At 50.2% G+C, this 22,086-nt stretch overlaps 1 protein-coding gene across 1 annotated transcript in view; it reads right to left on the reverse strand.

The window, feature by feature from the left end:
• Positions 1–3,007: 3,007 nt before the first annotated feature.
• Positions 3,008–22,086, reverse strand: part of LOC135563856 (galactose-1-phosphate uridylyltransferase-like) — a 42,666-nt gene continuing 23,587 nt past the window's right edge. Inside the window, exons 2-3 of the mRNA XM_065007698.1 lie at positions 9,366–9,520; positions 3,008–4,204 (exon numbers count right to left, since the gene is read on the reverse strand). Coding sequence (XP_064863770.1) covers positions 4,103–4,204; positions 9,366–9,520 — 257 coding nt within the window. The 3' untranslated portion in view covers positions 3,008–4,102. The remainder of the gene's footprint in view (positions 4,205–9,365; positions 9,521–22,086) is intronic.

Consider the following 22,086-nt stretch of genomic DNA (forward strand, 5'->3'; position numbering starts at 1 on the left):
AGAGCATCCTGTATCACCACTTGGTACAAGGCTCTCCAGAGGGTGGTGCGGTCTACCCAACGCATCACCGGGGGCACACTGCCTGCCCTCCAGGACACCTACACCACCCGATGTAACAGGAAGGCCAAAAATATCATCAATGACATCAACCACACAAGCCACAGCCTGTTCACCCCGCTATCATCCAGAAGGCGAGGTCAGTACAGGTGCATCAAAGCTGGGACAGAAAGACTGGAAAACGGCTTCTATCTCAAGGCCATCAGACTGTTAAATAGCCATCACTAGCCGGCTACCACCTGGTTACTCTACCTTGCACCTTAAAGGCTGTTGCCCCATATACATAGACATGGAATCACTGGCCACTTTAATAATGGAACACTAGTCACTTTAATAATGTTCACACACTGCTTTACTCATCTCATAAGTATATACTGTATTCTATTCTACTGTATCTTAGTCTATGCTTTACTCATCTCATATGTATATACTGTATTCTATTCTACTGTATTTTAGTCAATGCTTTACTCATCTCATATGTATATCCTGTATTCTATTCTACTGTATTTTAGTCTATGCTTTACTCATCTCATATGTATATCCTGTATTCTATTCTACTGTATTTTAGTCTATGCTTTACTCATCTCATATGTATATCCTCTGGCCTGCTCGCCTCCCTACCACTGAGGAAGTACAGTTCCCGCTCAGCCCAGTCAAAACTGTTCGCTGCTCTGGCCCCCCAATGGTGGAACAAACTCCTCATAATGCCAGGACAGCGGAGTCAATCACCACCTTCCGGAGACACCTGAAACCCCACCTCTTTAAGGAATACCTAGGATAGGATAAAGTAATCCCTCTCACCCCCCCTCCCCCTGAAAAGATTTAGATGCACTACTGTTCCACTGGAGGTCATAAGGTGAATGCACCAATTTGTAAGTCGCTCTGGATAAGAGCGTCTGCTAAATGACTTAAATGTAATGTAATGTATCCTGTATTCTATTCTACTGTATTTTAGTCTATGCTTTACTCATCTCATATGTATATACTGTATTCTATTCTACTGTATTTTAGTCAATGCCACTCCAACATTGCACGTCCTGATATTTACAGTTGAAGTCGGAAGTTTACATCCACTTAGGTTGGAGTCATTAAAACTAGTTTACATCCACTTAGGTAGGAGTCATTAAAACTAGTTTACATACACTTAGGTAGAAGTCATTAAAACTAGTTTACATACACTTAGGTAGGAGTCATTAAAACTAGTTTACATACACTTAGGTAGGAGTCATTAAAACTAGTTTACATACACTTAGGTTGGAGTCATTAACACTAGTTTACATACACTTAGGTAGGAGTCATTAAAACTAGTTTTTCAACCACTCCACAAATTTCTTGTTAACAAACTATAGTTTTAGCAAGTGGGTTAGGACATCTATTTTGTGCATGACACAAGTCATTTTTCCAACAATTGTTTACAGATTATTTCACTTATAATTCACTGTATCACAATTCCAGTGGGTCAGAAGTTTACATACACTAAGTTGACTGTGCCTTTAAACAGCTTGGAAAAATCCAGAAAATTATGTCATTGCTTTAGAAGCTTCTGATAGGCTAATTGACATAATTTGAGTCAATTGGACCTGTGGATGTATTTCAAGGCCTACCTTCAAACTCAGTGCCTCTTAGCTTGCCATCGTGGGAAAATCAAAAGAAATCAGCTAACACCTCAGAAAAAACATTGTAGACCTTCACAAGTCTGGTTCATCCTTGGGAGCAATTTCCAAATGCCTGAAGGTACCACATTCATCTGTACAAACAATAGTATGCAAGTATAAACACCATGGGACCACGCAGCCGTCATACCGCTCAGGAAGGAGACGCGTTCTGTCTCCTAGAGATGAAAGTACTTTGGTGCGAAAAGTGCAAATCAATCCCAGAACAAAAGCAAAGGACCCTGTGAAGATGCTGGAGGAAACAGGTGCAAAAGTAAATATATCCACAGGAAAACGAGTCCTATATCGATATAACCTGAAAGGCCACTCAGCAAGGAAGAAGCCACTGCTCCAAAACCACCATAAAAGAAGCCAGACTACAGTTTTCAACTGCACATGGGGACAAAGATTGTACTTTTTGGAGAAATATTTCTTAATTGCGTTCTTTTACTTTTAGATTTGTGTGTATTGTTGTGAATTGTTAGAAATTACTGCACTGTTGGAGCCAGGAACAGAAGCCTGCAGTGACACCTGCTAGACCAATGTGTTTTATTTATGTCATTTGACCATGCTTGAAAATAAGTCGTACTCAGTGATGAGTCGTACTCAGTGATGAGTCGTACTCAGTGATGAGTCGTACTCAGTGATGTGTTGTGTTAGATTTGCCCCAAACATAACCCTTTGTATTCAGGACAAAAAGCTCATTCCTCTGCCACATTTTTTGCTGTTTTAATTTAGTGCCTTGTTTTGGAATATTTTTATTTATTTTCACTCTGTAAATTAGGTTAGTATTATGGATTAACTTTAAGGTTGTTGATCCATTCTCAGTATACTCATATCACATTAATCTCTGTAACTATTTTAAAGTCAACATCGGTCTCATGGTGAAATACCGGAGTGGTTTTCTTCCTCTTCGGCAACTGAGTTAGGAAGGATGCCTGTATCTTTGTAGTGACTGGGTGTATTGATACACCATCCAAAGTGTAGTTAATAACTTCAACATGATCAAAAGGATGTTCAATGTCTGCTTCTTTTTTTACCCATGTACCAATAGGTGCCCTTCTTTGTGAGGCATTGGAAAACCTTCCTGGTCTTTGTGGTTGAATCTGTGCTTGAAATTCACTAGTCGATTGAGGGACCTGCCAGATAGTTGTATGTGTGGGGTAGAAACATGTTCAAACATCATGTTAAACACTATTGTTGCACATAGTAAGTACATGCAACTTATGTGAGCAAATGTTTACTCCTGAACTTATTTAGGGTTCAATTACAAAGGGGTTGAATACTTATTGACTCAAGACATTTTAACTTTTTATTTTTATCAATTTACAAACATTATTCCAATTTAACATTATGGGGTATATTGTGTGTAGGCCAGTGACATAACATCTTAATCTAATACATTTTAACTTCAGGCTGAAGCTAAATGTGGAAAAAGGGGTGTGAAAACTTTCTGAAGGCACCATCAGCAATGTTATATATTTCTCTTCCCAAAAAGAGATCTAGTATTATTTGTATCAAACTGTTGATAGTTTTGATAGGCACTTCCTGTTATTCATACTTTAATATCTAATGTCAATGTGACCAGGGTTCACCAACTGGCTGCTGAGTCTAGTTGATGATCCTGTGACAGAGTTAAAGTCAGAGGTGTGGTAGGGTCAGGATCAGAGGTGTGGTAGGGTCAGGATCAGAGGTGTGGTAGGGTCAGGATCAGAGGTGTGGTAGGGTCAGAGGTGTGGTAGGGTCAGGATCAGAGGTGTGGTAGGGTCAGAGGTGGGGTAGGGTCAGAGGTGTGGTAGGGTCAGGGTCAGAGGTGTGGTAGGGTCAGAGGTGTGGTAGGGTCAGGGTCAGAGGTGTGGTAGGGTCAGAGTAGTGGTAGGGTCAGGGGTGTGGTAGGGTAGGGTCAGGGGTGTGGTAGGGTCAGGATCAGAGGTGTGGTAGGGTCAGAGGTGTGGTAGGGTCAGGGGTGTGGTAGGGTCAGGATCAGAGGTGTGGTAGGGTCAGAGGTGTGGTAGGGTCAGGGGTGTGGTAGGGTCAGGGGTGTGGTAGGGTCAGGATCAGAGGTGTGGTAGGGTCAGGATCAGAGGTGGGGTAGGGTCAGAGGTGTGGTAGGGTCATAGTGTTGGTAGGGTCAGAGGTGTGGTAGGGTCAGAGGTGTGGTAGAGTCAGGATCAGAGGTGTGGTAGGGTCAGAGGTGTTGTAGGGTCAGAGGTGTGGTAGGGTCAGGTGTGTGGTAGGGTCAGGATCAGAGGTGTGGTAGGGTCAGGTGTGTGGTAGGGTCAGGATCAGAGGTGTGGTAGGATCAGAGGTGTGGTAGGGTCAGAGGTGTGGTAGGGTCAGGATCAGAGGTGTGGTAGGGTCAGGGGTGTGGTAGGGTCAGAGGTGTGGTAGGGTCAGAGTTGTGGTAGGGCCAGAGGTGTCTCTCCACCAATCTTTCCTGCCGTCTCAATGGTCTTGTAGTGTTCTTCTGGAAGGTTCCTCAGTCGTTCAGCAGCCTGAGGATGGAACACACAGAGAGTAGAGTCACAGTAAAGTACAACAGAGACAGTTGAAGATGAACTAAGGTCATAATGTACTGTGGCAGACCAAGGGGTTGGGTCAAGACGTTTACACAGATCAGACACGGACAGAGTATGATTAGCTCGGTTTCAAGGGTGTTTATTAAATAATAAATCATAAGAAAAGGATAGTTCTCCCCCATGAGACCCTCTCCGGGATACCGTCTTCTGGGCTCCGGGTCTTGCTGTACTCCCTCGTCTTAGCCCCCGGCACCGTCTCCAACTACACGGAAGTCACCTTCATTTCCCCAGTCCTCTATTGTGTGTTGCCCTTCTGGCAGCTTTATTGGGCTTGTACAGCTGCTGAGCAATCAGCCCTTGATTACTCACAAACTCCCCATCAGCTCCAATTAGTACTGGGCGGAGTGCCCGTCGAGACCTGGCACGTCCAGCAGATGGAGCCATCGCCTCGTGATGTATACTCCGTGTGTCACCAGGCCTCGACGAGTCTCCCCCTGGTGGCTGACCTGCTGTACGCAGCCGCCGCCGGCCCCCCCCCCCCCCCCTAGCTCTGTCGGGAAGGGGACTGTCGTCAGTGCGACGTATGTCTCCCTTCTCAATAGGGCATCCGCGTTTCCATGCTTCCTCCTGACCTGACCTGTGAACAACAGACAAAGAGAAGTGTTGAAGGGACACCTGGTGACCCGATCGTTTGTGTCTTTACCCATCCAGACCAGGGGAGAATGGTCCGTGACCAGGCTGAAGTGGGTACCTAGCAGGTAATACTTGAGAGTGTTTAGCGCCCACTTCACCGCTAGACACTCTTTCTCCACAATGGAGTACTTCTTCTCTCTAGGAACCAGCTTTCTGCTGATGTACATGAAGGGGTGCTCCTCCTCATCGTGTATCTGGGACAGAACGGCATAGTTCCGTATTACACGCATCCGTCTGGACCACCATCAGCACCTGGAAATCGGGCGTTAAGAGAATCGGATGGGAGCACAGCGCTTCCTTCAGACGGCTGAGTGCCGCTTCTGTCTCGTTCGTCCATTTCACTCTTTTCGGGAAGCGGGGCCTGGTTAGATCGGCGAGGGGGGAAGCTATAGCCGCAAAGTTGGGGATAAATCGGCTATAGTATCTTGCCAGTCCCAGGAAGGACCCGTGTCTTGGTGCGTGGAACGGGTCAGTCACGCACAGCGTGAACCTTCCTCTCCTGGGGCTTGACGTTCCCCTGTCCCATCAAATACCCCAGGTATTCCACCTCCTCGAAACCTAGTTTGCATTTCTTGGGGTCCGCTGTCAACCCGGCTTTTCTGACCGCGTCCAGCACCACCTGGAGGTGCGACAGATGCTCTTCCCAACCTTGGCTGTGGATGATGATGTCAACCAAATAGGCCGCTGCGTACTGCTGGTGTGGTCGAAGTACTTTGTTCATCAGCCATTGGAATGTGGGCGGGGCTCCGTGGAGACCGAACGGGAGCCCCCGGTACTGATACAACCCGTCTGGTGTCGAAAACGCCGTCTTCTCCCGGGAGGAGGCTGCCAACGGTACCTGCAAATATCCTTTGGTCAGGTCAAGGGTGCTGATGTACCGGGCCTTTCCCAATCGGTCGATGAGCTCGTCCCCCCTCGGCATGGGATATGCGTCGAACAAGCTGATGTCGTTCACCCCCCGGAAATCGTTACAGAAGCGGAGGCTCCCGTCCGGTTTGGGCACCAACACGATGGGGCTGCACCATGTACTGTGGGACTCTTCAACGACACCCATCCTCAGCATAGCCTCCACTTCCTGTTTCACGGCCTTTCTTCGGGTCTCCGGAATCCGATATGGCCTCTTTCTTACTGTTTCGCGGGGAACGGATGTGGTGTTCAATGAGGCTCGTTGGAGAACACCGCCGTGTTCCGATCAACAAGCTCTCCGAGCCCTTGCTTCTGGGCCGGCTCAAGGTCCTCATTGCTCGGGACCACCACTGGTCCCGTTTGCGTCCTGGGTCCCGACCATAACATGGCCAAGGCTGTCCTCTCATGCCACTTCTTCAACAGGTTCTGTTGAAGGTTCTGTTGAAGTTTCTATCTCCCCGGTTGCCGTATGCGGTAATTGACAGGTCCCATCTTCTCGACCACCTCGTATGGTCCGTGCCGTGTTGCTAGGAACTTACTTCTGGCCGTGGGTATTAAGACCAGCACCCTGTCTCCTGTCTCCCACCTGGGAATTCTCGCGCATTGGGCCTTCTCCATATGTTCCCCCACGATGGGCCATATGGCTGTCATCCGCTTCCTCATCGTCTCCACGTGCTCTACTACGCTGCGTAAGGGGGTCGTTTCAGCTTCCCACACCTTCTTTGCGCGGTCCAGTAGGCCTGCGTGGCCTCCTCCCGAAGTTCGAACGGGGAAAGCCCAGTGGAGGATTGGGGTACTTCTCGGATTGAGAACATTAGGTGGGGTAGTAGCTGGTCCCAGTTCTTCCAATCCTGCTCGATGACCTTCCGCAGCATCTGTTTCAGCGTGTAAAGCGCTCGACGAGCCCATCCATCTGTGGGTGAAAAACAAAGGTTCGGATCTGCTTGATCTGCAGGACAACTCTTTCATCAGGCGGGACATAAACTCCGTACCTTGGTCTGTCAAGATCTCGTTCGGGATGCCTACCCTGCAAAAGAGGTGGAACAGCTCCCGGGCGGATCCCTTGGATACCCGTAGTGGAATTGCCTCGATAATCCGGGTGGCATAATCTACTATCACCAGGATGTACCGGTGTCCTCGTGCTGTTTTTACCAGGGGTCCCACTATGTCTATGGCGATGATTTCAAAGGGCACCCCGATGATCAGTAGGGACACGAATGGGCTTCGGAAGTGAGCTTTCGGGGCAGTGAGTTGACACTCCGGACAGCTGCGACAGTAGTCTTCCACTGCCCTCCCCATCCCGGGCCAGTGGAACCGGGCGGCGAGCCGTTCCCAGGTCTTCTCCATTCCCAGGTGCGCCCCCAACAGGTGGGTGTGGGCCAGCTGAAGAACGGTTCCCACGTACCTTCGGGGCAAGAAAACAATACCTCTCGAAGTTCCCTGTGTTGGCGTCACACCTGATACAAAAGGTTATTCTTGATTTCGAAATGGGGGTATCGCCAGTCACTCACCCACGGAAGTAGCAGTCCATCCACCGCTATCACTTGGGCTGCGGTGGCTTTCATGTTCGGATCCTTCCACTGGGCCGTCCTGAATTTTCCCCTCAGTTGGCCCCCAGCGGGGTCTCGACTGGCCCCTCGAAATCGAGGAGGATGGGTTCCTCCTCCAGGGGTTCCCTAGGGGGTTCGGGTTCCGGCGCCCCCTCCGACTCCGGAGCCGTAGACCAATGCAGGTTAACCGGTTGCTTCCGGGCCGCACAGGCTTTTGGTCGTCCCCGCTCTCTTCTTCGGCCGGCCCGTACCTTCTTCCTCAACTCGTGCCCCCATAGGGGGCACTGCACCCACCGTCATCTGGCAGCTCCCTTGTGGCGTCACCATGTTGGTCCATACAGTTGGATACCGCTTTGTGTCACCATGAACACAGTACATAGGGACATCTCCCTACCCCTTTCAGTCTCCTGGTTCAGCAGGCTCGTGGTTACGAGCGTAACCATACTTCCGGGGTCCTGATGAGCAATCAGCCCTTGATTACTCACAAACTCCCCCATCAGCCTCAATTAGTACTGGGCGGAGTGCGAGTCTGAGTTACAGCCTGGACCCTCCCTCAGAGTTACAGCCTGGACCCTCAGAGTTACAGCCTGGACCCTCCCTCAGAGTTACAGCCTGGACCCTCCCTCAGAGTTACAGCCTGGACCCTCCCTCAGAGTTACAGCCTGGACCCTCCCTCAGAGTTACAGCCTGGACCCTCCCTCAGAGTTACAGCCTGGACCCTCCCTCAGAGTTACAGCCTGGACCCTCAGTCAGAGTTACAGCCTGGACCCTCAGTCAGAGTTACAGCCTGGACCCTCAGTCAGAGTTACAGCCTGGACCCTCAGTCAGAGTTACAGCCTGGACCCTCCCTCAGAGTTACAGCCTGGACCCTCCCTCAGAGTTACAGCCTGGACCCTCCCTCAGAGTTACAGCCTGGACCCTCCCTCAGAGTTACAGCCTGGACCCTCCCTCAGAGTTACAGCCTGGACCCTCAGAGTTACAGCCTGGACCCTCAGTCAGAGTTACAGCCTGGACCCTCCCTCAGAGTTACAGCCTGGACCCTCCCTCAGAGTTACAGCCTGGACCCTCCCTCAGAGTTACAGCCTGGACCCTCCCTCAGAGTTACAGCCTGGACCCTCCCTCAGAGTTACAGCCTGGACCCTCCCTCAGAGTTACAGCCTGGACCCTCCCTCAGAGTTACAGCCTGGACCCTCAGTCAGAGTTACAGCCTGGACCCTCAGTCAGAGTTACAGCCTGGACCCTCAGTCAGAGTTACAGCCTGGACCCTCAGTCAGAGTTACAGCCTGGACCCTCCCTCAGAGTTACAGCCTGGACCCTCCCTCAGAGTTACAGCCTGGACCCTCCCTCAGAGTTACAGCCTGGACCCTCCCTCAGAGTTACAGCCTGGACCCTCCCTCAGAGTTACAGCCTGGACCCTCAGAGTTACAGCCTGGACCCTCAGTCAGAGTTACAGCCTGGACCCTCCCTCAGAGTTACAGCCTGGACCCTCAGTCAGAGTTACAGCCTGGACCCTCCCTCAGAGTTACAGCCTGGACCCTCAGTCAGAGTTACAGCCTGGACCCTCCCTCAGAGTTACAGCCTGGACCCTCAGTCAGAGTTACAGCCTGGACCCTCAGTCAGAGTTACAGCCTGGACCCTCAGTCAGAGTTACAGCCTGGACCCTCAGTCAGAGTTACAGCCTGGACCCTCAGTCAGAGTTACAGCCTGGACCCTCAGTCAGAGTTACAGCCTGGACCCTCAGTCAGAGTTACAGCCTGGACCCTCCCCAGAGTTACAGCCTGGACCCTCAGTCAGAGTTACATAGTTGAGGTAGCTAATAATTTAGACAGTTAACCTGTCAGAGTAGCTTGATAACTTTATTAGGAGCTGTGGTAAATAACATGGACACATAGGAATAGTTTAGCTAATTACTAAATGTTTTAGACATACGAAGATCTGTGCTTATATATAGCATATGTTGTAGTAATAGTGTTTCCCAAATGTATTACCTGTTCAGGTGTAAGGTCTCTCTGCTCCTGCGCCAGCATTTCATATCCCACCATGAACTTACGTACACCGGCAGACCGGAGCAGGGGGGGGTAATAGTGAGCATGGAGCTGCCAGTGGAACTGGTCCTCTTTAAGATAGGGACCGGTAGGGGCGCCTGGGAGGAGGAGAGAGAAGAGGAGAGTGAGAGAGGAAGGTCTCTACTGTAGACTACATGCTTAGAGAAGACTAGCAGGTCTCTACTGTAGACTACAGGCTTAGAGAAGACTAGCAGGTCTCTACTGTAGACTACAGGCTTAGAGAAGACTAGCAGGTCTCTACTGTAGACTACAGGCTTAGTGAAGACTAGCAGGTCTCTACTGTAGACTACAGGCTTAGAGAAGACTAGCAGGTCTCTACTGTAGACTACAGGCTTAGAGAAGACTAGCAGGTCTCTACTGTAGACTACAGGCTTAGTGAAGACTAGCAGGTCTCTACTGTAGACTACAGACTTAGAGAAGACTAGCAGGTCTCTACTGTAGACTACAGGCTTAGTGAAGACTAGCAGGTCTCTACTGTAGACTACAGGCTTAGTGAAGACTAGCAGGTCTCTACTGTAGACTACAGGCTTAGTGAAGACTAGCAGGACGTGTAGTGTGGACCCGTTAGCCTCTCTCCCTCCATGCACCATAAAAGCGCCTGCTAGAAGGAAGGTTTCTTCATGGTAAATATGAACATATTAAGTTCTAAATGGCTGTGAGAACCAGAGGTTTGGCTGCGCTCCCAATCCCTATAAGCTCCTCTCCAATCCCCATATAATGAATGAATGAACAGCGTATCATGCTAGTTAAATCACATTCATCCTGTCTCCTCTCCTCTCCTCTCCCCCCTCCTCTCCCCTCCCCTCCCCTCTCCCCTCCCCCTCCCCTCCCCTCCCCTCCTCTCCTCCTCTCCTCTCCCTCTCCTCTCCTCTCCTCTCCTCCCTCTCCCCTCCCCTCCCCTCCCCTCCCTCTCCTCTCCCCTGCCCTGCCCTGCCCTGCCCGCAAACACAGGTAATGACAGCCCTGGCAAATACAGGTAATGACAGCCCTGGCAAACACAGGTAATGACAGCCCTGGTAAATACAGGTAATGACAGCCCTGGTAAATACAGGTAATGACAGCCCTGGTAAATACAGGTAATGACAGCCCTGGCAAACACAGGTAATGACAGCCCTGGCATGTGACAGGTAATGACAGCCCTGGCAAACACAGGTAATGACAGCCCTGGCAAACACAGGTAATGACAGCCCTGGCAAACACAGGTAATGACATCCCTGGCATGTGACAGGTAATGACAGCCCTGGCATGTGACAGCCCTGGCAAATACAGGTAATGACAGCCCTGGTAAATACAGGTAATGACAGTCCTGGCAAACACAGGTAATGACAGCCCTGGCAAATACAGGTAATGACAGCCCTGGCAAACACAGGTAATGACAGCCCTGGCATGTGACAGCCCTGGCATGTGACAGGTAATGACAGTCCTGGCATGTGACAGCCCTGGCAAATACAGGTAATGACAGCCCTGGCAAACACAGGTAACAAACACAACCACTGCTTTTAATCAGGGCAAGGTGTCTGGTAATATGTCCGAATATAAACAATGCAGCTATTCCCTCCGCAAGGCTATTAAACAAGCTAAGCGTCAGTACAGAGACAAAGTGGAATCTCAATTCAATGGCTCAGACACAAGAGGCATGTGGCAGGGTCTACAGTCAATCACGGACTACAAGAAGAAACCCAGCCCAGTCACGGACCAGGATGTCTTGCTCCCAGGCAGACTAAATAACTTTTTTGCCCGCTTTGAGGACAATATATTGCCACTGACACGGCCTGCAACGAAAACATGCGGTCTCTCCTTCACTGCAGCCGAGGTGAGTAAGACATTTAAACGTGTTAACCCTCGCAAGGCTGCAGGCCCAGACGGCATCCCCAGCCGCGCCCTCAGAGCATGCGCAGACCAGCTGGCCGGTGTGTTTACGGACATATTCAATCAATCCCTATACCAGTCTGCTGTTCCCACATGCTTCAAGAGGGCCACCATTGTTCCTGTTCCCAAGAAAGCTAAGGTAACTGAGCTAAACGACTACCGCCCCGTAGCACTCACTTCCGTCATCATGAAGTGCTTTGAGAGACTAGTCAAGGACCATATCACCTCCACCCTACCTGACACCCTAGACCCACTCCAATTTGCTTACCGCCCAAATAGGTCCACAGACGATGCAATCTCAACCACACTGCACACTGCCCTAACCCACCTGGACAAGAGGAATACCTATGTGAGAATGCTGTTCATCGACTACAGCTCGGCATTCAACACCATAGTACCCTCCAAGCTCGTCATCAAGCTCGAGACCCTGGGTCTCGACCCGCCCTGTGCAACTGGGTTCTGGACTTCCTGACGGGCCGCCCCCAGGTGGTGAGGGTAGGCAACAACATCTCCTCCCCGCTGATCCTCAATACGGGGCCCCACAAGGGTGCGTTCTGAGCCCTCTCCTGTACTCCCTGTTCACCCACGACTGCGTGGCCATGCACGCCTCCAACTCAATCATCAAGTTTGCGGACGACACAACAGTGGTAGGCTTGATTACCAACAACGACGAGACGGCCTACAGGGAGGAGGTGAGGGCCCTCGGAGTGTGGTGTCAGGAAAATAACCTCACACTCAACGTCAACAAAACTAAGGAGATGATTGTGGACTTCAGGAAACAGCAGAGGGAACACCCCCTATCCACATCGATGGATCAGTAGTGGAGAGGGTAGCAAGTTTTAAGTTCCTCGGCATACACATCACAGACAAACTGAATTGGTCCACTCACACTGACAGCGTCGTGAAGAAGGCGCAGCAGCGCCTCTTCAACCTCAGGAGGCTGAAGAAATTCGGCTTGTCACCAAAAGCACTCACAAACTTCTACAGATGCACAATCGAGAGCATCCTGGCGGGCTGTATCACCGCCTGGTACGGCAACTGCTCCGCCCTCAACCGTAAGGCTCTCCAGAGGGTAGTGAGGTCTGCACAACGCATCACCGGGGGCAAACTACCTGCCCTCCAGGACACCTACACCACCCGATGTTACAGGAAGGCCATAAAGATCATCAAGGACATCAACCACCCGAACCACTGCCTGTTCACCCCGCTATCATCCAGAAGGCGAGGTCAGTACAGGTGCATCAAAGCTGGGACCGAGAGACTGAAAAACAGGTTCTATCTCAAGGCCATCAGACTGTTAAACAGCCACCACTAACATTGAGTGGCTGCTGCCAACACACTGTCATTGACACTGACCCAACTCCAGCCACTTTAATAATGGGAAATGATGTACATATATCACTAGCCACTTTAAACAATGCTACCTTATATAATGTTACTTACCCTACATTATTCATCTCATATGCATATGTATATACTGTACTCTAGATCATCGACTGCATTCTTATGTCACTAGCCACTTTAACTATGCCACTTTGTTTACTTTGTCTACATACTCATCTCATATGTATATACTGTACTCGATACCATCTACTGTATGCTGCTCTGTACCATCACTCATTCATATATCCTTATGTACATATTCCTTATCCCCTTACACTGTGTATAAGACAGTAGTTTTGGAATTGTTAGTTAGATTACTTGTTGGTTATCACTGCATTGTCGGAACTAGAAGCACAAGCATTTCGCTACACTCGCATGAACATCTGCTAACCATGTGTATGTGACAAATAAAATTTGATTTGAATGACAGCCCTGGTAAATACAGGTAATGACAGCCCTGGCATGTGACAGCCCTGGCATGTGACAGGTAATGACAGTCCTGGCAAATACAGGTAATGACAGCCCTGGCAAATACAGGTAATGACAGTCCTGGCATGTGACAGGTAATGACAGCCCTGGCAAACACAGGTAATGACAGCCCTGGTAAATACAGGTAATGACAGCCCTGGCAAACACAGGTAATTACAGCCCTGGCATGTGACAGGTAATGACAGCCCTGGCAAATACAGGTAATGACAGCCCTGGCAAACACAGGTAATGACAGCCCTGGCAAACACAGGTAATGACAGCCCTGGCATGTGACAGGTAATGACAGCCCTGGCATGTGACAGCCCTGGCATGTGACAGCCCTGGCAAATACAGGTAATGACAGCCCTGGCAAACACAGGTAATGACAGCCCTGGCAAATACAGGTAATGACAGCCCTGGCAAACACAGGTAATGACAGCCCTGGCATGTGACAGGTAATGACAGTCCTGGCATGTGACAGCCCTGGCAAATACAGGTAATGACAGCCCTGGCAAACACAGGTAATGACAGCCCTGGCAAATACAGGTAATGACAGCCCTGGTAAATACAGGTAATGACAGCCCTGGCAAACACAGGTAATGACAGCCCTGGTAAACACAGGTAATGACAGCCCTGGCAAACACAGGTAATGACAGCCCTGGTAAACACAGGTAATGACAGCCCTGGCAAACACAGGTAATGACAGCCCTGGCAAACACAGGTAATGACAGCCCTGGCATGTGACAGCCCTGGTAAACACAGGTAATGACAGCCCTGGCAAATACAGGTAATGACAGCCCTGGCAAATACAGGTAATGACAGCCCTGGCAAATACAGGTAATGACAGCCCTGGCATGTGACAGCCCTGGCAAACACAGGTAATGACAGCCCTGGCAAATACAGGTAATGACAGCCCTGGTAAATACAGGTAATGACAGCCCTGGCATGTGACAGCCCTGGCAAACACAGGTAATGACAGCCCTGGTAAACACAGGTAATGACATCCCTGGTAAACACAGGTAATGACAGCCCTGGCAAACACAGGTAATGACAGCCCTGGTAAATACAGGTAATGACAGCCCTGGCATGTGACAGCCCTGGCAAACACAGGTAATGACAGCCCTGGTAAACACAGGTAATGACATCCCTGGTAAACACAGGTAATGACAGCCCTGGCAAACACAGGTAATGACAGCCCTGGCAAACACAGGTAATGACAGTCCTGGCAAACACATGTAATGACAGCCCTGGCAAACACAGGTAATTACAGCCCTGGCATGTGACAGGTAATGACAGCCCTGGCAAATACAGGTAATGACAGCCCTGGCAAACACAGGTAATGACAGCCCTGGCAAACACAGGTAATGACAGCCCTGGCATGTGACAGGTAATGACAGCCCTGGCATGTGACAGCCCTGGCATGTGACAGCCCTGGCAAATACAGGTAATGACAGCCCTGGCAAACACAGGTAATGACAGCCCTGGCAAATACAGGTAATGACAGCCCTGGCAAACACAGGTAATGACAGCCCTGGCATGTGACAGGTAATGACAGTCCTGGCATGTGACAGCCCTGGCAAATACAGGTAATGACAGCCCTGGCAAACACAGGTAATGACAGCCCTGGCAAATACAGGTAATGACAGCCCTGGTAAATACAGGTAATGACAGCCCTGGCAAACACAGGTAATGACAGCCCTGGTAAACACAGGTAATGACAGCCCTGGCAAACACAGGTAATGACAGCCCTGGTAAACACAGGTAATGACAGCCCTGGCATGTGACAGCCCTGGCAAACACAGGTAATGACAGCCCTGGCATGTGACAGCCCTGGTAAACACAGGTAATGACAGCCCTGGCAAATACAGGTAATGACAGCCCTGGCAAATACAGGTAATGACAGCCCTGGCAAATACAGGTAATGACAGCCCTGGCATGTGACAGCCCTGGCAAACACAGGTAATGACAGCCCTGGCAAATACAGGTAATGACAGCCCTGGTAAATACAGGTAATGACAGCCCTGGCATGTGACAGCCCTGGCAAACACAGGTAATGACAGCCCTGGTAAACACAGGTAATGACATCCCTGGTAAACACAGGTAATGACAGCCCTGGCAAACACAGGTAATGACAGCCCTGGCAAACACAGGTAATGACAGTCCTGGCGAACACATGTAATGACAGCCCTGGCAAACACAGGTAATGACAGCCCTGGCAAATACAGGTAATGACAGCCCTGGCAAATACAGGTAATGACAGCCCTGGCATGTGACAGCCCTCGCATGTGACAGCCCTGGCAAATACAGGTAATGACAGCCCTGGCCTGTGACAGCCCTGGCAAATACAGGTAATGACAGCCCTGGCCTGTGACAGCCCTGGCAAACACAGGTAATGACAGCCCTGGCAAATACAGGTAATGACAGCCCTGGTAAACACAGGTAATGACAGCCCTGGCAAATACAGGTAATGACAGCCCTGGCAAACACAGGTAATGACAGCCCTGGTAAATACAGGTAATGACAGCCCTGGCAAACACAGGTAATGACAGCCCTGGCAAACACAGGTAATGACAGCCCTGGCAAACACAGGTAATGACAGCCCTGGTAAACACAGGTAATGACAGCCCTGGCAAACACAGGTAATGACAGCCCTGGTAAATACAGGTAATGACAGCCCTGGCAAATACAGGTAATGACAGCCCTGGCAAACACAGGTAATGACAGCCCTGGCAAACACAGGTAATGACAGCCCTGGCATGTGACAGCCCTGGCAAATACAGGTAATGACAGCCCTGGCAAACACAGGTAATGACAGCCCTGGCAAACACAGGTAATGACAGCCCTGGTAAACACAGGTAATGACAGCCCTGGCATGTGACAGCCCTGGCAAACACAGGTAATGACAGCCCTGGCATGTGACAGGTAATGACAGCCCTGGCATGTGACAGCCCTGGCATGTGACAGCCCTGGCAAATACAGGTAATGACAGCCCTGGCAAACACAGGTAATGACAGCCCTGGCAAATACAGGTAATGACAGCCCTGGCAAATACAGGTAATGACAGCCCTGGCATGTGACAGCCCTGGCATGTGACAGGTAATGACAGTCCTGGCAAATACAGGTAATGACAGCCCTGGCAAACACAGGTAATGACAGCCCTGGCAAATACAGGTAATGACAGCCCTGGCAAATACAGGTCATGACAGCCCTGGTAAACACAGGTAATGACAGCCCTGGTAAATACAGGTAATGACAGCCCTGGCAAATACAGGTAATGACAGCCCTGGCAAACACAGGTAATGACAGCCCTGGCAAACACAGGTAATGACAGCCCTGGCAAACACAGGTAATGACAGCCCTGGCAAACACAGGTAATGACAGCCCTGGCATGTGACAGCCCTGGCAAACACAGGTAATGACAGCCCTGGCAAACACAGGTAATGACAGCCCTGGTAAATACAGGTAATGACAGCCCTGGCATGTGACAGCCCTGTCAAACACAGGTAATGACAGCCCTGGTAAACACAGGTAATGACAGCCCTGGCAAACACAGGTAATGACAGTCCTGGCAAACACAGGTAATGACAGCCCTGGCAAACACAGGTAATGACAGCCCTGGCAAATACAGGTAATGACAGCCCTGGCATGTGACAGCACTGGCAAACACAGGTAATGACAGCCCTGTCATGTGACAGCCCTGGCAAATACAGGTAATGACAGCCCTGGCATGTGACAGCCCTGGCAAACACAGGTAATGACAGCCCTGGCAAATACAGGTAATGACAGCCCTGGTAAATACAGGTAATGACAGCCCTGGCAAATACAGGTAATGACAGCCCTGGTAAATACAGGTAATGACAGCCCTGGCAAACACAGGTAATGACAGCCCTGGCAAATACAGGTAATGACAGCCCTGGCAAATATAGGTAATGACAGCCCTGGTAAACACAAGTAATGACAGTCCTGGCAAATACAGGTAATGACAGCCCTGGCAAACACAGGTAATGACAGCCCTGGCAAACACAGATAATGACAGCCCTGGCAAACACAGGTAATGACATCCCTGGTAAACACAGGTAATGACAGTCCTGGCAAATACAGGTAATGACAGCCCAGGAATGTGACAGGTAATGACAGCCCTGGCAAACACAGGTAATGACAGCCCTGGCAAACACAGGTAATGACAGCCCTGGCATGTGACAGCCCTGGCAAACACAGGTAATGACAGCCCTGGCAAACACAGGTAATGACAGCCCTGGAAAATACAGGTAATGACAGCCCTGGTAAATACAGGTAATGACAGCCCTGGCAAACACAGGTAATGACAGCCCTGGCATGTGACAGCCCTGGCAAACACAGGTAATGACAGTCCTGGCAAATACAGGTAATGACAGCCCTGGCAAACACAGGTACTGACAGTCCTGGCAAACACAGGTAATGACAGCCCTGGCATGTGACAGGTAATGACAGCCCTGGCATGTGACAGCCCTGGCAAACACAGGTAATGACAGCCCTGGCATGTGACAGCCCTGGCAAACACAGGTAATGACAGCCCTGGTAAATACAGGTAATGACAGCCCTGGCATGTGACAGGGAATGACAGCCCTGGCAAACACAGGTAATGACAGCCCTGGCATGTGACAGGTAATGACAGTCCTGGCAAATACAGGTAATGACAGCCCTGGTAAACACAGGTAATGACAGCCCTGGTAAATACAGGTAATGACAGCCCTGGCAAATACAGGTAATGACAGCCCTGGCAAACACAGGTAATGACATCCCTGGCAAACACAGGTAATGACAGCCCTGGCAAACACAGGTAATGACAGCCCTGGCATGTGACAGCCCTGGCAAACACAGGTAATGACAGCCCTGGCAAACACAGGTAATGACAGCCCTGGTAAATACAGGTAATGACAGCCCTGGCATGTGACAGCCCTGGCAAATACAGGTAATGACAGCCCTGGCAAACACAGGTAATGACAGCCCTGGCAAATACAGGTAATGACAGCCCTGGCAAACACAGGTAATGACAGCCCTGGTAAACACAGGTAATGACAGCCCTGGCAAACACAGGTAATGACAGTCCTGGTAAACACAGGTAATGACAGTCCTGGCAAACACAGGTAATGACAGCCCTGGCAAACACAGGTAATGACAGCCCTGGCAAATACAGGTAATGACAGCCCTGGCATGTGACAGCACTGGCAAACACAGGTAATGACAGCCCTGGCATGTGACAGCCCTGGCAAATACAGGTAATGACAGCCCTGGCATGTGACAGCCCTGGCAAACACAGGTAATGACAGCCCTGGCAAATACAGGTAATGAAAGCCCTGGTAAATACAGGTAATGACAGCCCTGGCAAACACAGGTAATGACAGCCCTGGCAAATACAGGTAATGACAGCCCTGGTAAACACAGGTAATGACAGTCCTGGCAAATACAGGTAATGACAGCCCTGGCAAACACAGGTAATGACAGCCCTGGCAAACACAGGTAATGACATCCCTGGTAAACACAGGTAATGACAGTCCTGGCAAATACAGGTAATGACAGCCCAGGAATGTGACAGGTAATGACAGCCCTGGCAAACACAGGTAATGACAGCCCTGGCATGTGACAGCCCTGGCAAACACAGGTAATGACAGCCCTGGCAAACACAGGTAATGACAGCCCTGGTAAATACAGGTAATGACAGCCCTGGCATGTGACAGCCCTGTCAAACACAGGTAATGACAGCCCTGGTAAACACAGGTAATGACAGCCCTGGCAAACACAGGTAATGACAGTCCTGGCAAACACAGGTAATGACAGTCCTGGCAAACACAGGTAATGACAGCCCTGGCAAACACAGGTAATGACAGCCCTGGCAAATACAGGTAATGACAGCCCTGGCATGTGACAGCACTGGCAAACACAGGTAATGACAGCCCTGGCATGTGACAGCCCTGGCAAATACAGGTAATGACAGCCCTGGCATGTGACAGCCCTGGCAAACACAGGTAATGACAGCCCTGGCAAATACAGGTAATGACAGCCCTGGTAAATACAGGTAATGACAGCCCTGGCAAATACAGGTAATGACAGCCCTGGTAAATACAGGTAATGACAGCCCTGGCAAACACAGGTAATGACAGCCCTGGCAAATACAGGTAATGACAGCCCTGGCAAATATAGGTAATGACAGCCCTGGTAAACACAAGTAATGACAGTCCTGGCAAATACAGGTAATGACAGCCCTGGCAAACACAGGTAATGACAGCCCTGGCAAACACAGGTAATGACATCCCTGGTAAACACAGGTAATGACAGTCCTGGCAAATACAGGTAATGACAGCCCAGGAATGTGACAGGTAATGACAGCCCTGGCAAACACAGGTAATGACAGCCCTGGCAAACACAGGTAATGACAGCCCTGGCATGTGACAGCCCTGGCAAACACAGGTAATGACAGCCCTGGCAAACACAGGTAATGACAGCCCTGGAAAATACAGGTAATGACAGCCCTGGTAAATACAGGTAATGACAGCCCTGGCAAACACAGGTAATGACAGCCCTGGCATGTGACAGCCCTGGCAAACACAGGTAATGACAGTCCTGGCAAATACAGGTAATGACAGCCCTGGCAAACACAGGTACTGACAGTCCTGGCAAACACAGGTAATGACAGCCCTGGCATGTGACAGGTAATGACAGCCCTGGCATGTGACAGCCCTGGCAAACACAGGTAATGACAGCCCTGGCATGTGACAGCCCTGGCAAACACAGGTAATGACAGCCCTGGTAAATACAGGTAATGACAGCCCTGGCATGTGACAGGGAATGACAGCCCTGGCAAACACAGGTAATGACAGCCCTGGCATGTGACAGGTAATGACAGTCCTGGCAAATACAGGTAATGACAGCCCTGGTAAACACAGGTAATGACAGCCCTGGTAAATACAGGTAATGACAGCCCTGGCAAATACAGGTAATGACAGCCCTGGCAAACACAGGTAATGACATCCCTGGCAAACACAGGTAATGACAGCCCTGGCAAACACAGGTAATGACAGCCCTGGCATGTGACAGCCCTGGCAAACACAGGTAATGACAGCCCTGGCAAACACAGGTAATGACAGCCCTGGTAAATACAGGTAATGACAGCCCTGGCATGTGACAGCCCTGGCAAATACAGGTAATGACAGCCCTGGCAAACACAGGTAATGACAGCCCTGGCAAATACAGGTAATGACAGCCCTGGCAAACACAGGTAATGACAGCCCTGGTAAACACAGGTAATGACAGCCCTGGCAAACACAGGTAATGACAGTCCTGGTAAACACAGGTAATGACAGTCCTGGCAAACACAGGTAATGACAGCCCTGGCAAACACAGGTAATGACAGCCCTGGCAAATACAGGTAATGACAGCCCTGGCATGTGACAGCACTGGCAAACACAGGTAATGACAGCCCTGGCATGTGACAGCCCTGGCAAATACAGGTAATGACAGCCCTGGCATGTGACAGCCCTGGCAAACACAGGTAATGACAGCCCTGGCAAATACAGGTAATGAAAGCCCTGGTAAATACAGGTAATGACAGCCCTGGCAAACACAGGTAATGACAGCCCTGGCAAATACAGGTAATGACAGCCCTGGTAAACACAGGTAATGACAGTCCTGGCAAATACAGGTAATGACAGCCCTGGCAAACACAGGTAATGACAGCCCTGGCAAACACAGGTAATGACATCCCTGGTAAACACAGGTAATGACAGTCCTGGCAAATACAGGTAATGACAGCCCAGGAATGTGACAGGTAATGACAGCCCTGGCAAACACAGGTAATGACAGCCCTGGCATGTGACAGCCCTGGCAAACACAGGTAATGACAGCCCTGGCAAACACAGGTAATGACAGCCCTGGTAAATACAGGTAATGACAGCCCTGGCAAACACAGGTAATGACAGCCCTGGCATGTGACAGCCCTGGCAAACACAGGTAATGACAGTCCTGGCAAATACAGGTAATGACAGCCCTGGCAAACACAGGTACTGACAGTCCTGGCAAACACAGGTAATGACAGCCCTGGCATGTGACAGGTAATGACAGCCCTGGCAAACACAGGTAATGACAGCCCTGGCATGTGACAGCCCTGGCAAACACAGGTAATGACAGCCCTGGCAAACACAGGTAATGACAGCCCTGGTAAATACAGGTAATGACAGCCCTGGTATGTGACAGGGAATGACAGCCCTGGCAAACACAGGTAATGACAGCCCTGGCATGTGACAGGTAATGACAGTCCTGGCAAATACAGGTAATGACAGCCCTGGTAAACACAGGTAATGACAGCCATGGTAAATACAGGTAATGACAGCCCTGGCAAACACAGGTAATGACAGCCCTGGCAAACACAGGTAATGACAGCCCTGGCAAACACAGGTAATGACAGCCCTGGCATGTGACAGCCCTGGCAAACACAGGTAATGACAGCCCTGGCAAACACAGGTAATGACAGCCCTGGTAAATACAGGTAATGACAGCCCTGGCATGTGACAGCCCTGGCAAATACAGGTAATGACAGCCCTGGCAAACACAGGTAATGACAGCCCTGGCAAATACAGGTAATGACAGCCCTGCCAAACACAGGTAATGACAGCCCTGGTAAACACAGGTAATGACAGCCCTGGCAAACACAGGTAATGACAGTCCTGGCAAACACAGGTAATGACAGCCCTGGCAAACACAGGTAATGACAGCCCTGGCAAATACAGGTAATGACAGCCCTGGCATGTGACAGCACTGGCAAACACAGGTAATGACAGCCCTGGCATGTGACAGCCCTGGCAAATACAGGTAATGACAGCCCTGGCATGTGACAGCCCTGGCAAACACAGGTAATGACAGCCCTGGCAAATACAGGTAATGACAGCCC

The sequence above is a fragment of the Oncorhynchus nerka genome, linkage group LG22, assembly GCF_034236695.1.
Source record: "Oncorhynchus nerka isolate Pitt River linkage group LG22, Oner_Uvic_2.0, whole genome shotgun sequence".
NCBI lineage: Eukaryota > Metazoa > Chordata > Actinopteri > Salmoniformes > Salmonidae > Oncorhynchus > Oncorhynchus nerka.